The sequence below is a fragment of the Macrotis lagotis genome, chromosome 1 (assembly GCF_037893015.1).
Source record: "Macrotis lagotis isolate mMagLag1 chromosome 1, bilby.v1.9.chrom.fasta, whole genome shotgun sequence".
Classification (NCBI taxonomy): Eukaryota; Metazoa; Chordata; class Mammalia; order Peramelemorphia; family Peramelidae; genus Macrotis; species Macrotis lagotis.
This window is the reverse complement of record NC_133658.1, coordinates 263,849,570-263,861,951: the sequence shown is the minus strand read 5'-3', so window position 1 is coordinate 263,861,951 and position 12,382 is coordinate 263,849,570. Positions and strand designations below refer to the sequence as shown.

At 37.2% G+C, this 12,382-nt stretch overlaps 1 protein-coding gene across 1 annotated transcript in view; it reads left to right on the top strand.

The window, feature by feature from the left end:
* LOC141490642 (piezo-type mechanosensitive ion channel component 2-like) overlaps positions 1-12,382 on the top strand; it is a 101,009-nt gene that overhangs the window by 46,572 nt on the left and 42,055 nt on the right. Inside the window, exons 24-29 of the mRNA XM_074190810.1 lie at positions 101-344; positions 2,117-2,213; positions 3,760-3,922; positions 4,650-4,739; positions 6,281-6,402; positions 8,672-8,778. Of these exons, the coding sequence (XP_074046911.1) occupies positions 101-344; positions 2,117-2,213; positions 3,760-3,922; positions 4,650-4,739; positions 6,281-6,402; positions 8,672-8,778 (823 nt within the window). The remainder of the gene's footprint in view (positions 1-100; positions 345-2,116; positions 2,214-3,759; positions 3,923-4,649; positions 4,740-6,280; positions 6,403-8,671; positions 8,779-12,382) is intronic.

The window sequence follows — 12,382 nt, the reverse complement described above, 5'->3', positions numbered from 1 at the left end:
CATTGGAAGGGACCTTAGAGATCATTAAGTCTAATAATGACTTACCCAATGGAAGCCCAAATGTCTACTTAAATTTTAACTCACCTATTCTGTCTTCTAGGTCCTACTTGGATATGGCTAAAATCGTTGTGTTCAACTATCACTTCTGGTTTGTACTCTGCCTGGTTTTTCTCACGGGAACAACTCGAATCAACATCCTCTCTGCTGGCTATCTGGTTGCTTTCTTCTACTTCATGCTCCATGGAAGGGCCCTCCTGTTGAGACCTGTGAAGATTATTCTCCATAAGTGGGACTACCTGATTACATACTCTGCTCTAGTGATTGCCATGAAGAACCTTCTAAGTGTATGTTTGTACCTTCACATAACCTCCTGGGGGTTGTTTTCTGTTTGTTTATTTGCTTTAGCTCAGTTCTCTTAAGACATTAAAAAATGAAGCATTACCAAGACAAACTGATCTTAAAAGATCATGCTTTTTATCCATTTATTAACCAAGGTAGAAAATCCCAAGGAGGCAACAATGATATAGTCAATAAAAATTGTCCACAAAACCAGGAAGAACTGTGTTTGGGCCCTGCTTTTGACATGTACTGACAATATGAATCTGGGCAAACCACTTAACTTCTCAATGCACTAATAGTCAACTCTATTAAACTGTAAATCTTAAAGAAGGTATTGATCTGCATTAGTAGAGTCTTACCATTCTAGATGTCCCCAAACCAATGACATCACAAGTACAGGACCTAACTTTTTAACCTAGAAAACTCTAAAGAATAACTAAAATATTTCTATATATAGTTCATGCTTCCGAGAGAAGCTTTTGAAACTAAAGAGCTATGAATTTGACTGATGATTGTTGTCCTTTATTCTCAAAGAGGACTAAAATAACATCGCTTTGTTAGAATCAAGTTACAGTGTGTCTGACTGTGACTGATCAGACCCATATGATCTCAGAATACTCTACCATAGTGTTAGGCACAAAAAGGCCATATGAACATTTAGAGTAATTTCTCTAAATTCTTTAAATTTGAGAGATGGTAGAAGGGACAAAAAATGAAAGAGAGGGAATGAAATATTTTATGAATTAACAAATGAGGACTAGAACCTATAAACCTATTATTAGGAATAATTATTAAGGATTAGATTTGTGATTTCATTAATATAGAAAATTCCCAGATAATAAAAAGCCCCCCCACCTTTCAATACCTTCTCTGCAACATGTAGTCTCTAAAGGACTGAGATGTTGCATGATTTGTCAGTGGTCATACAATCAATATATATCAGAGACAGTACTTGAACCCAGTTTCCATGATTCTGAGTCCAAATCTTTATCCCCTGTGACCATATTGCCTCTCAGAGTCCACTGTTAAAATGCTACAAATGTGTATAACATTTAAAGTTCTCCTTCAAAAAACCTCATCCTGCTTAGGAGTGACCCTAGATCCTGGAAGGCTCCAAGAGTGGGGCACAAACTTTAACAAGTTCTATACTAAATAGAAAGAGCTTTGAGGACGCCCCAGTGAAGGATAGTGTGTCTGTGATCCATCATTGTGGATCATAGTTAATAGTAGAGGTTCATGACCAAAAATTGGCCACAAGGTGGCGATTGTTTTTCTGTAGATGAAAGCAGTGACTAAGCATGGAAGGGCTTATGATCTGCACTAAAGCACCTATATCTGTGAGATCATAGGTCTAACACAGCTGAAGAACAAGGACCCGGAACAGGACCTTGCACCCAGATGCTCCCTAATAAATACTCCTTGACCAGTTGTTAAAACTTCATATTTCTTATTTAACTTGATCCTCACAATGATTTTGCAAAGATCTTTGTGAGGTAGGGCAAATATTGCTGTCTTCATTTTATAGAAGAAAGTAAGGTTCATATAACTTATATTGGTTCCTCAGGTCAGACAGCAAATGATAAGGTCAGGTCTTGAACCCAGATTTTCTTTCCTGGTCAGTATTTTTCTTGTATTCACTCTGTGGTTGCTAAGATGAATGCAGAAATCACATAGAGATGCCTGTCCAGCTTAGTGTTGGAATAAATTATTACTTTTCAGCTCTGAGATCTTATGGTTCTGTATTGAGTATTTCCTTATATTCCTTGTCTGACTGTAGATTGGAGCTTGTGCCTACCTGGAGAGATTACTGAGTTCCCACTGCTGGTTTGTTCACAGTTTTAGCATCTACTGCACAATAGGAGGCTATAGCTTGGGTAAGTCCCCAGTCTGCTCTTCTCATCATTAGTGTAAGCACCTGACCAACTGCTCTCATCTCTGGCATAAGTGTCCATCCTACCACACTCACCTCCTCTTTCCAAAGGGAAAAAGACTAAGCAAGTTGAGCAGAAGCTTTATGCAAGTTTGATTTACTCGTGTTCTAAGCAAGACTATGGAAAGAAACCAAGCTAGAAACTGGTCCCAGATTGTGGATGCATCCATTTTCTCAGAAGAAAAGTCATGAGCTCCTTTAGTAAATGAATATTCACTGTATTCCTGTGCTAAATGGAAGGAAGGTAGGAAAGAAGGAAGGAAAAAATGAAATGAGGAAAGAAGGGAGAAAGAGAAAGGAAAAGGAAGGGAAGGGAAAGGAAGGGAAGGGAAGGAAGAAATAAGAAAGGAAACTATCTTTAAGGATTCCTTCCTAAAGACAAAATCAACTAAACAGATTTTGACACCTTCACTTAATATTTTTTAAAACTTCTTGTGTATTTACAGAAGTATTCAGGAAATGCTTGCAATGTACAAACCATTTATCTACTATTCAACATGAACTATATTTATCACAGCAATATAGTTCATATTAAATGCACCTACAAGTAGGTTTCAGTGGTATGATTGGCATGATTTTTCTCTGAAGTTCCTATTTAACTTCTCCCTAAAGTACTTTCATGCAATTAATAGCATATGCTTTTAAAAAGTCATATACAATTTTAAAAAAGAAAGAAAAAGTTATGTGTTTTCCTAACTTGTTCTGGAGGAATGTTCCAGTTAAGCTGGCTCCCTCAGGTCTAGGATCATGTTAATGTAACCACAGATCTGTCCAGTGACTGACCAGTGCTCTGAGAACTTCCCAGTTATCATCCTTCAAGGGAATATGTTAGTTGCAAGAAGTACAACTAGTTACATAGGACCCTACCCACTTTAGAATGGAAAAATCTAAAATTCTGCATGACAACAGATAAAATTGATTTGATCTTGGAAATGGGGGAGGAAGGAAAGACTATTTCATTCCTGGTTTTATCTGCCTTCTATATCTGCCTTCAAAAGAGTTCAGCACCCTCTTCTCTCATCTGTTATTGTACTATTTCTTCTATTAAGTGAGTGTTCTCATTCTTGTTTTAAAGAAGAGACTAAGACCTAAGTGACAAAATAGTATTTTCGAGCTCACACAGTAATAGATACAAAATATCTCATATAAGTCAATTAGGCCTGGAGCAGGGAAGGACTGGACTATCTTCTTCCAATTCTGATCACTTCCCCCAAACTCTAATTATGTCTCCAAATTCTGACTTCACTTATCTTTATCTTCCCCACCCTCTTTGCCTAAAATTTTGGGCTTTGGTGGAAGAAGGGAAAAAAATGAATGAGTAAAGGAGGGATGAGAGGAGTGTCTAAATTCTATAGCTGTAACCCTAGCTCATAGTCATGGGGGATTAGGGGAGTGGACATAGACAAAAAGAGTAATGCTTTTCTTACCCCTGACTATTCCCACTATGTCTTCACAGAAATGCTTATAAATTAATATTCTTTCTTGTGTAGCCATTTCTGATGATGAAGAATGTGAACTTCCAGAAAAGGATGCTGGGATCCTATGGGATGCTATATGTTTTACCTTCCTGCTAATCCAGAGGAGGATTTTTACAAGTTACTATCATCTTTATATTGTAGCTGATCTAAAAGCCACTGAGATCTTGGCATCCAGGTACATGGGCAACATGCCACTGAGCATAGAGTAGAAATTGCATATCTCAGAATACTGTTATATCTCAGAGCTGGGAGAAATTGAATTCACTGTGCTGGGGATACACAAAAAGGGAAAAGATCACCTCAAAGATTTTACAGTCTAATGGGAAGAAATAACATGCAAACAAATATATACACAACAAACTATATAGAGGATAAAGAGGAAATCATTAAGAAAAGGAAGATACTGGAATTAAGAAGCCTTGAGAAAGACTTCTTGTCAGAGGTGAGATTTTGGTTGGGCTTAAAGGAATTCAGGAATCAGAGCAGAGAAACATTCTATGTATGGAGGACAGTTAGAGAAAATGTCTGGAGCCAAGAGATAGAGTATCTAGTTCGTGGAACAGCCAGGAGACCAGTGTCATTATATTAGAGTATCTGTTGAAAAATAACATGTAAGATGACTAGAAAGGGATCAACTTTGGATGATTTCACTTTCTAGAAAGGGAAACTAAATCTCTGAAATCAAAATCAAAGTGGTTAGACTGAGATTAGAATCTGGGTCTCCTGATACTTGAAAGAGTACCATTTCTGCTACATTAAGTTGTACTTGTTTTACTCAATAAGTCTTCCTTGATGAATGAATTCCTCTAACCCAAGATAAAACAATATGTCTCAGTGAACATAAGGCAAGTTGACTAGATTTCATATAGGAGGATAACATAATCTCTCTTTTGTATACTTAGAGGAGCTGAGATGCTTGACTTGAAGCTAAAAAAGGTTTTGGTGCTTCGAGAAGAAGAAGAGGCAAAGTCAAGACAATCTGTTATGAAACAGTATGTTGATCAAACAATGCTTTATGTTTTGCTCTTACATAGAAAAGATTAACCAATCACATGAGATCATTCTTCTTCATTGTTTCTTCCCTATAGCTATCAGGCGGTACATTTTTCTATTTTATGATTATATATTTAAAGCTGAAAAAAAACCTTAAAGATAGTGGCAGCTAAGTGGCCCAGTAGATAGAGCACCAAACCTGAAGTCAGAAGGACCTGCGTTTAAATCTGATCTCAGACACTTAATGCCTACTTAGCTGCATGACCATGGGCAAGTCACTTAACCCCACTGTCCTGCAAAAAAAAAAAAAAAGAAACTTAGAGGTCACTAAATTGAGGCAAGGAGAGGAAAAATGACTTACCTGAGTTCCCAAAGGTGGTAACAGGAAGAGTCAAGATTTGAACCCAAGACCCTGACACCAAATCTGGCATTCTATTTATTATATAATGCTATTGTTTAGTTGTTTTTAGTCATATCTGACTCTTCATGACCTATTTTGGGTTTTCTTGGCAAAGATATTAGAGTGGATTGCCATTTCCTTCTCCAGCTCTTTTTATAGATGCCCAGAGTCACAGAGCTAGTAGTGTCTGAGGCCAGATTTGAACTTAGGAAAATGAGTCTTCCTGACTCTGAACCTTGAACTTTATCTACTGCATTACTTAGCTTCCCCATTGCACCATATTCCTTTAAGTCACCCCTTTCTTTACATTATTGAACATGACTGACAGGAGAAGCAATCAATGAAGTTGAATAAAATGACCATGTTCTGAGTGCAGATTGTTAAATTTGAGATTTGAAAAGGAGTTGTCCAGTAAATAAGAGGAAGGGGCGGCTAGGTGGCACAGTGGATAAAGCACCGGCCTTGGAGTCAGGAGTACCTGGGTTCAAATCTGAACTCAGACACTTAATAATTACCTAGCTGTGTGGCCTTGGGCAAGCCACTTAACCCCATTTGCCTTGCAAAAACCTTAAAAAAAAAAGCTCCAGGGAGTAGATAAGAGGAAGGCTTCTTGTCAGGGGTGAGATTTTGGTTGGGGCTTAAAGGAATCCAGTAGTCAGAGCAGAGAAAGGAGAACATTCCAGGTATGGAAGACAGTCAGAAAAAAATGTCTGTTTTCAAGAGATAGAGTATCTAGTTTGTGGAACAGCCAAGAGGCTTCCAACCTAGGAATTCATATATGCCATATATTTCCATAATTTGACTCCTCTTACTTTCCATCCTCCTCTTTTCTTCCAATTCTCCCTTCTGCTCCCCACCTTACCCCCAACACCATGATTGCTATTTCACATTCCCACCTTGTGCTATGATAGATTTCCCTATCCTCTTCTCTCTACTGTTCCAAGATCTACTCCTTCCTTAAAGGCTCTATGGAATTTCTTTCCTCCATGTTTAGCTAGAGAGTAGAGAGAATAAATTCTGGAATGAACAAGGAGCACCAAAAAGTTCTGGCAGAAGATGGAGCCAATTTGGTAGAAAGGAGATGGTGGAGGTGGGGGGGTTGAAAAGGATGGGTTCTTGGAACTTATCTTAAATTGTCAGATTGGAGAAAATCAAATTGAAACAGAAGAAAATTGACAGCATGCAGCAAATCAATAAAACCCCTGATGCCTCAATGGATAAAGACAGCCCTTCTCCCAAGCCAGAAACAAGAGAAACAAAAGGTAAGGATGAAATCATCAGGTAACCCTTGAAGAACCTCTAGGATCTGAGACAGCGAAATTAAATCATCTCCCATATAAAAATTCTTCTCTAAGAGTAAGAAAAAGGATAGACATGAACCTCTAGAAATGTCAGACAATGGGTTTACACTGGAGCAACTTCTCCACTGACCTTATATACTTACAAATTTGACTCTGAAATAGTTCTGGAAGTGTAAATTCTAACCCAAGCAAAAAAAAAAATCTGAAAAGGGCTCCTTGTTAGGGCAAAGTTGTAGAATCATATATTTAGAGCTAGAAGGGTAGATACAGATCATCTGATCCAACCCTCTCATTGTATAGAGGAGGAAACTGAAACCCAGAGGGATTAATTTTTTGCCCAAAGTCACACAGATAGTGAATGACAGAATTGGGAATGCAAATTCGGGTCTTCCAAGCACAGATACAGAACAAATTCTACTGTGGCTATGGGCCTCCAGCAGAGGGAAACCCTTCCTTTTGCTGGTAGTAATAGGGCTTCCTGGAAATTCAAAGGCTGCTTTGACAATTACAATCCTGAGATTTCCCAGAATATTTGCTCAAAGAATCAGGTGCTCAAAAGTGGTGGGAGATTTTTGTTTGTCTAAATAAAGAATAGAACATTTTTCTAAAGGTAATTTTTTTTTATCTCATGAATTCTTCTTGAATTGAATCACTTTGGGGATTAAAAAAAAGAATTCATGTCTTTATATGATAATGAGCAGCCACATTTTTTTTTATTAGGCAAAAATTACATCAGGTATGTAATTTGATCTTATCAAATAAAACTAATTAGATTGAACAGTCTATATTAGTGACAAATCTAAATTTAGAGGTTATCCTTTTTTTTAGTTATTTAACAAAAATATAATTTCACTGTTTAAAAGTGTTTAAATATCTCAAAGTCATCTCAAAATAGTATTGTTCAAAAGAGGTACCCAGGGGACCTGCTTTTTAAATAAGCAAGAATGAGTTTTAATTGTCACATGGAATGAATGTAACTAAAAATAATTACATCAAGTTACTTTTTAAAACCTTGTAAATCCATGTTTTTTAAAAATCTTTTCTTAATAGATAATACAATGATAGGCTTTAGTTCTTGGGGAGGAATTATTCCAAGTTTTAAATGACTGATATCTCATCTAGTGAGGCTTTACTATGTTTTCAGATGATGGAAGCATAATGAAAAATAAAGAAGAGAACTGGTGGCAGCCTTGGGTGAAGCATCCTTCTAGTAAGTTGGCTGGGATTCTAATGAGCATAATGGATTATTTCATAGGGCAAATGAGGCAGAAGCTTTGGCAGTTAGAGGAAGCAAAGACTGCTCTGGAGTCAGGAAGACCTGAGTTCAAATTCCACCTCAGATACTTCCTAGCTGTGTGACTCTGGACAAGTCACTTAACCTTTGTCTGCCTTGGTTGCCTCAGCTGTAAAATAGGAATTTAATAGTAATAATCTTTCAAGTTATCAAGGGAATAAAATAAAAGAATATTTGTAAAGTCCTTTGTAAACCTTAAAGTGTTAATATAAATGTTAGTTATCGTTATCATTATCTATTTCCTTGTGGGTCAACTTTGTCAGTTAACTTTTTTCTTGTTGCATGGTCCCATACTAAAGCCATATTCCTAGTCAGCTGTCTTGGAAACACATATTATGCTATCTTATACAAAGGGACTTGGTCTAGAAAGTATAGACGGTAGCACAAATCCCTCACATTTATTAGAGAAGACCCTAAAACCTCACATCCTGGGTTGAAGGGTTGGTAGCATTGGTCTGTCTTTCTCTCTCTCTCTCTCTCTCTCTCTCTCTCTCTCTCAATATATATGTATGTATGTATGTATGTATGTAATGTGTGCATGTATACACACACACACACACACACACACAAATAGCATTTCATTTTTTGCTGGTTGTAGAATATCTGCACTGCAATTGCCCAAAGAAAGGAGTAATGAATGAAGGCTTTTTTAATGTTAGAGATAATGAACTGTGATGATAAATAACAAAGGAAGGCAACCCTTCCACCCCCTAGTCCCTGCCCAGGAACAAATTCAATGCATCAGTATCCTTGTCCCTCAGTCTAGAGAAGAGCTGAGAACTTGTATCAGGAAGGGGTCAAGTCTCATAAAAATGAATTTCCTTGTAACATCACTAGACTAAGACAGAGTTCAGAAAATCCTTGACTTTAGCCTTCTCTGGTTGTGTATGAAGAGACAAAGCTATATGTTCTTTTGTTTGATGGAATTGTTTTCAGTGATTCAGGATGGGAACTATAGCCTTTTCGAGTCTGACAGTGAAGAGGAAGAAGCACATAAAGAAAAAAAGAAAGAAGCACTTCCAAAGCCTAAAACTGCCTTCCAGGTAATTCCCTGAATTATCCAAATGCAATGGCCTCATTATAGTATTGGTTTATTATTTTTGTTAATAATAAAGTTCATAATAAAATAGGTAATGTTAATATTATATCCATCTCCAAAAGGACCTAGCAATTAACTGCCAGTTTTCTACTCATCATCCCTGTTATTTTCCAGATAAAAACTCTCTTTCATTGCCACTATTTCCCAATGGATTTTGTCTCTATTAAAAGAATAAGTTCAGCATTTGCTGAAGTCAGGAGGACCTGACTTCAGATTCAGCCTCAGAAGCTTGCTATTAGCTGAGTGACACTTAATCCGATTGCCTCACAAAAAAGAAAAAAACAAACAAATTAATAAAGAATGAGTTCCTGGAGTATAGGAACTATCTCACCTCTGCATTTGTATCCCCTGAGATTAGTAATATAAGTGCTTAATTAAAGCCTTTTTCTTCCTTCTTCCTTCCTCCTTCCTTTCCTTTCTTCCTTCCCTTTCTTTCCCTTCCTTCCTTTCTTCCCTCCTCTACTCCTTCCTTCTTCCTTTCCTTCCTCCTCCTTCCCTTCCTTCCTCCCTCCCTCCCTTCCTCCCTTCCTTCCTTCCTTCCCTCCCTAATTCCCTTCCTTCCTTTATTCCTTCCTCCCTTCCTCCTTTCCTTAAATTTTATAGATAAGAAAACTAAGATCCAGAGAGAATAAGTGACTCATCTAAGGACATATCTAGAAACTTTGAGAACCTGGATTTGAACCCAGATTCCTTGACTTTAAACCTAGTGCTCTTTCCAGCCTCACTTGTATTAAAAGCACAAAGTCATGGTGAGATTAGAACATCATAGATGTTCAATGGAATAAGCACTGGATTTGGAGTCAGTGGATCTGCTACTTATCACCCCTGCACCGTGGGCAAGTCATTTATCTTAACTGCTTCTCTGTAAAATAAAAGGATGCTGGGGTAGCTAGGTGGCACAGTGGATAGAGCACTGGCCCTGGAGTCAGGAGGACCCGAGTTCAAATATGACCTTGGATACTTAATAATTACCTAGCTATGGGACCTTGGGCAAGTCACTTAACCCCACTGCCTTACAAAAAAAATGAAAGGATGCTACTAGATGTCCTCTAAGGAATGGCTCTAAATCTCAGAGCCATTTTACAGTTGAGAAAACTGAGACCTGGTAAAGTTAAGTGACTTACCCAAGGCTACCCAGGAAAAACAGCAGAAACCAGAACTAGAATTTGAATCCAGGTTTTATCTATCTTAATCCAGTGATCTTTGTACCACACAGTGTCCAGATATCACTCACTGTGTAATGGAAACAGGAGTTAACATATGGTATAACATATTCATTGTGTAAAAGGACTTCATTGTAGACTTTCATTATGTGTTTATTGTGTTAATTTGGGGAAATTTCTAAATATGAAGAGAATTGCTATTTAAGAGATCCACAATTCCAGATCTTTGACTATGTTTATTTGTAATCAGGGCATGAAATTGGAATTATGTCCTTTCAGCCCAAGGCAGCCTTCTAGATATTTAAAAAACATGGTACAATTGGAAAGAAATCCTAGTTTTTCATCAAAAGCAGTCACTAATTCTCAGAATTTGTCGTACAACACAGGAATTGAAGATTACAATGATCTATGCAAAATAAAAGGGAGATTAAGGCACAAAAATGCTCCCGATTTCCCTATATATAAAGGCAGAAAAAAACCAAATTGGTGCCATGACTGAGCTCTAGAGCTGGTATTAGAACTATGTCTTGACAATGTGTGTGAGTCATAGGATCTTGAATGAGACAATACTTTTCCAAGCCATGAGGTTTGATCTATAAAATGTGGATAATAATATCTACTTACATCTCATAGATATGGTAAGAAATGTACTTAATAAACCTTAAGTACCATAAAAATGTGAATTATCCATTAAAAAAACCATCTTATCTCAAACCTCTACTCTTCTTAAATCTTCGTTCTATCTCTCAAATTTTACAAGAGCAGTTCAACCTTGATGCTTCTTCTATCATCTTCTCACTCCTGGACCCCATGTAATTTGGCTTCTATTCTGATTTTGTTTCTATGACTCTTTCTACAGGTACTAAGTGGTCTACCCTTCATTTCTCATATCCACTGATCAATTCTCTGACCTCATGCTTTTCAAATTTTGTTGCATTTTCAAATTGTTAATTTGTACTACTACTAGATATTCTCTTCTCCCTTATCTTCAATGATATCAAAAAACTCTTGGATTGATTGAAAGAACAATGGTTCGTTTAAATTACTCTCTCCTTTAAATTTCAGTGGCAATTATTTATATGCCTCCTTTCAAATTCATAGAACCATAAAGTTCAACACCATCATTTTTTGAAGGAAGGAATTAAGCCTTTGAGAAAAATCCTTAAGTGACTTTTCTAAGATAATAATGAGTAATAATCACTAGGGGACACAGTTGTTTTTTCTTAGCTTCTATAGTTACTATTTCTGGATTTCCTTTGGAACATGTCAGAGACATTTATCTTTAGTTACTATAATGTACAAATATCTGAGTAGAACTTGAAACAGTTTAATATTCAGGACCTGTTCCTTAAGATCACTTCTTTTCTAAGAGGAAATTACTTGGAACAAATATGACAATGATTTTCCATCTCACTTTATTATTTTCAATTTGTCTATTTCAAATTACTTAAGATTTGACAACCAGACCAAATAGTTAGAGAGATTTCTGATTAGATTTTGTGGCTTAAAAGAAAAGGAGGGAATGTAAATGAGACTGATGTGGGCTGAAACTGTCAGAGATAAGAGTATCTCTCTTTGTCTCTCTCCCTTTCTTAAAAAAATGTATTTATTTTCCAGTTAATGCTAAGATCATTTTCAGCATTCATCATGTTACAAGCTTTTGAGCTTTACATTTTTCTGCCACCCTCTCTTCCCTCCCTCTCACCATGACAGAAAACAATCTGATATAGGTTGTACATGGGGCAGCTAGGTGGCACAATGGATAGAGTAATGGTCTTGGAATCAGGAGGACAGGAGTTCAAGTCCAGCCTCAGACACTTGATACTAACTAGCTGTGTGACTTTAGGCAAGTCACTTGCCTCATATCTAGGGCCATTTCCAGTCATCTTGATCCATATCTGGTCACTGGATCCAGATGACTGTGGAGGAGAAAGTGAGGCTGGTGATTTAGCATAGTACCCCCTCACTCAAATCCAATTCAAGTGCTTGTCATGGCATCACATCCCTGATGTCATGGTCTTCTTCAAGAGTGAAGGACAAACATAATTAGTTGTACATTTATAATTGTGCTTAATATGTTTCCATATTAGCCATGTTGTAAAAAAAGAATTAGAACTAAAGAAAAAAGAAAGAAAAATATAAAAGAAATTAAAAGTATGCTTTGCTCTCCATTCAGAACCCATAGCTTTTTCTCTGAGTGTGGATGGCATTTTCCTAAACAGATCTCTCAGGATTGTCCTTGATCACTGAACTACTGCCTCTCTCTCTCTCTCTCTCTCTCTCTCTCTCTCTCTCTCTCTCTCTCTCTCTCACACACACACACACACACACACACACACACACACACACACACACTCACTCACTCACTCTCTCTCTCTCTCTCTC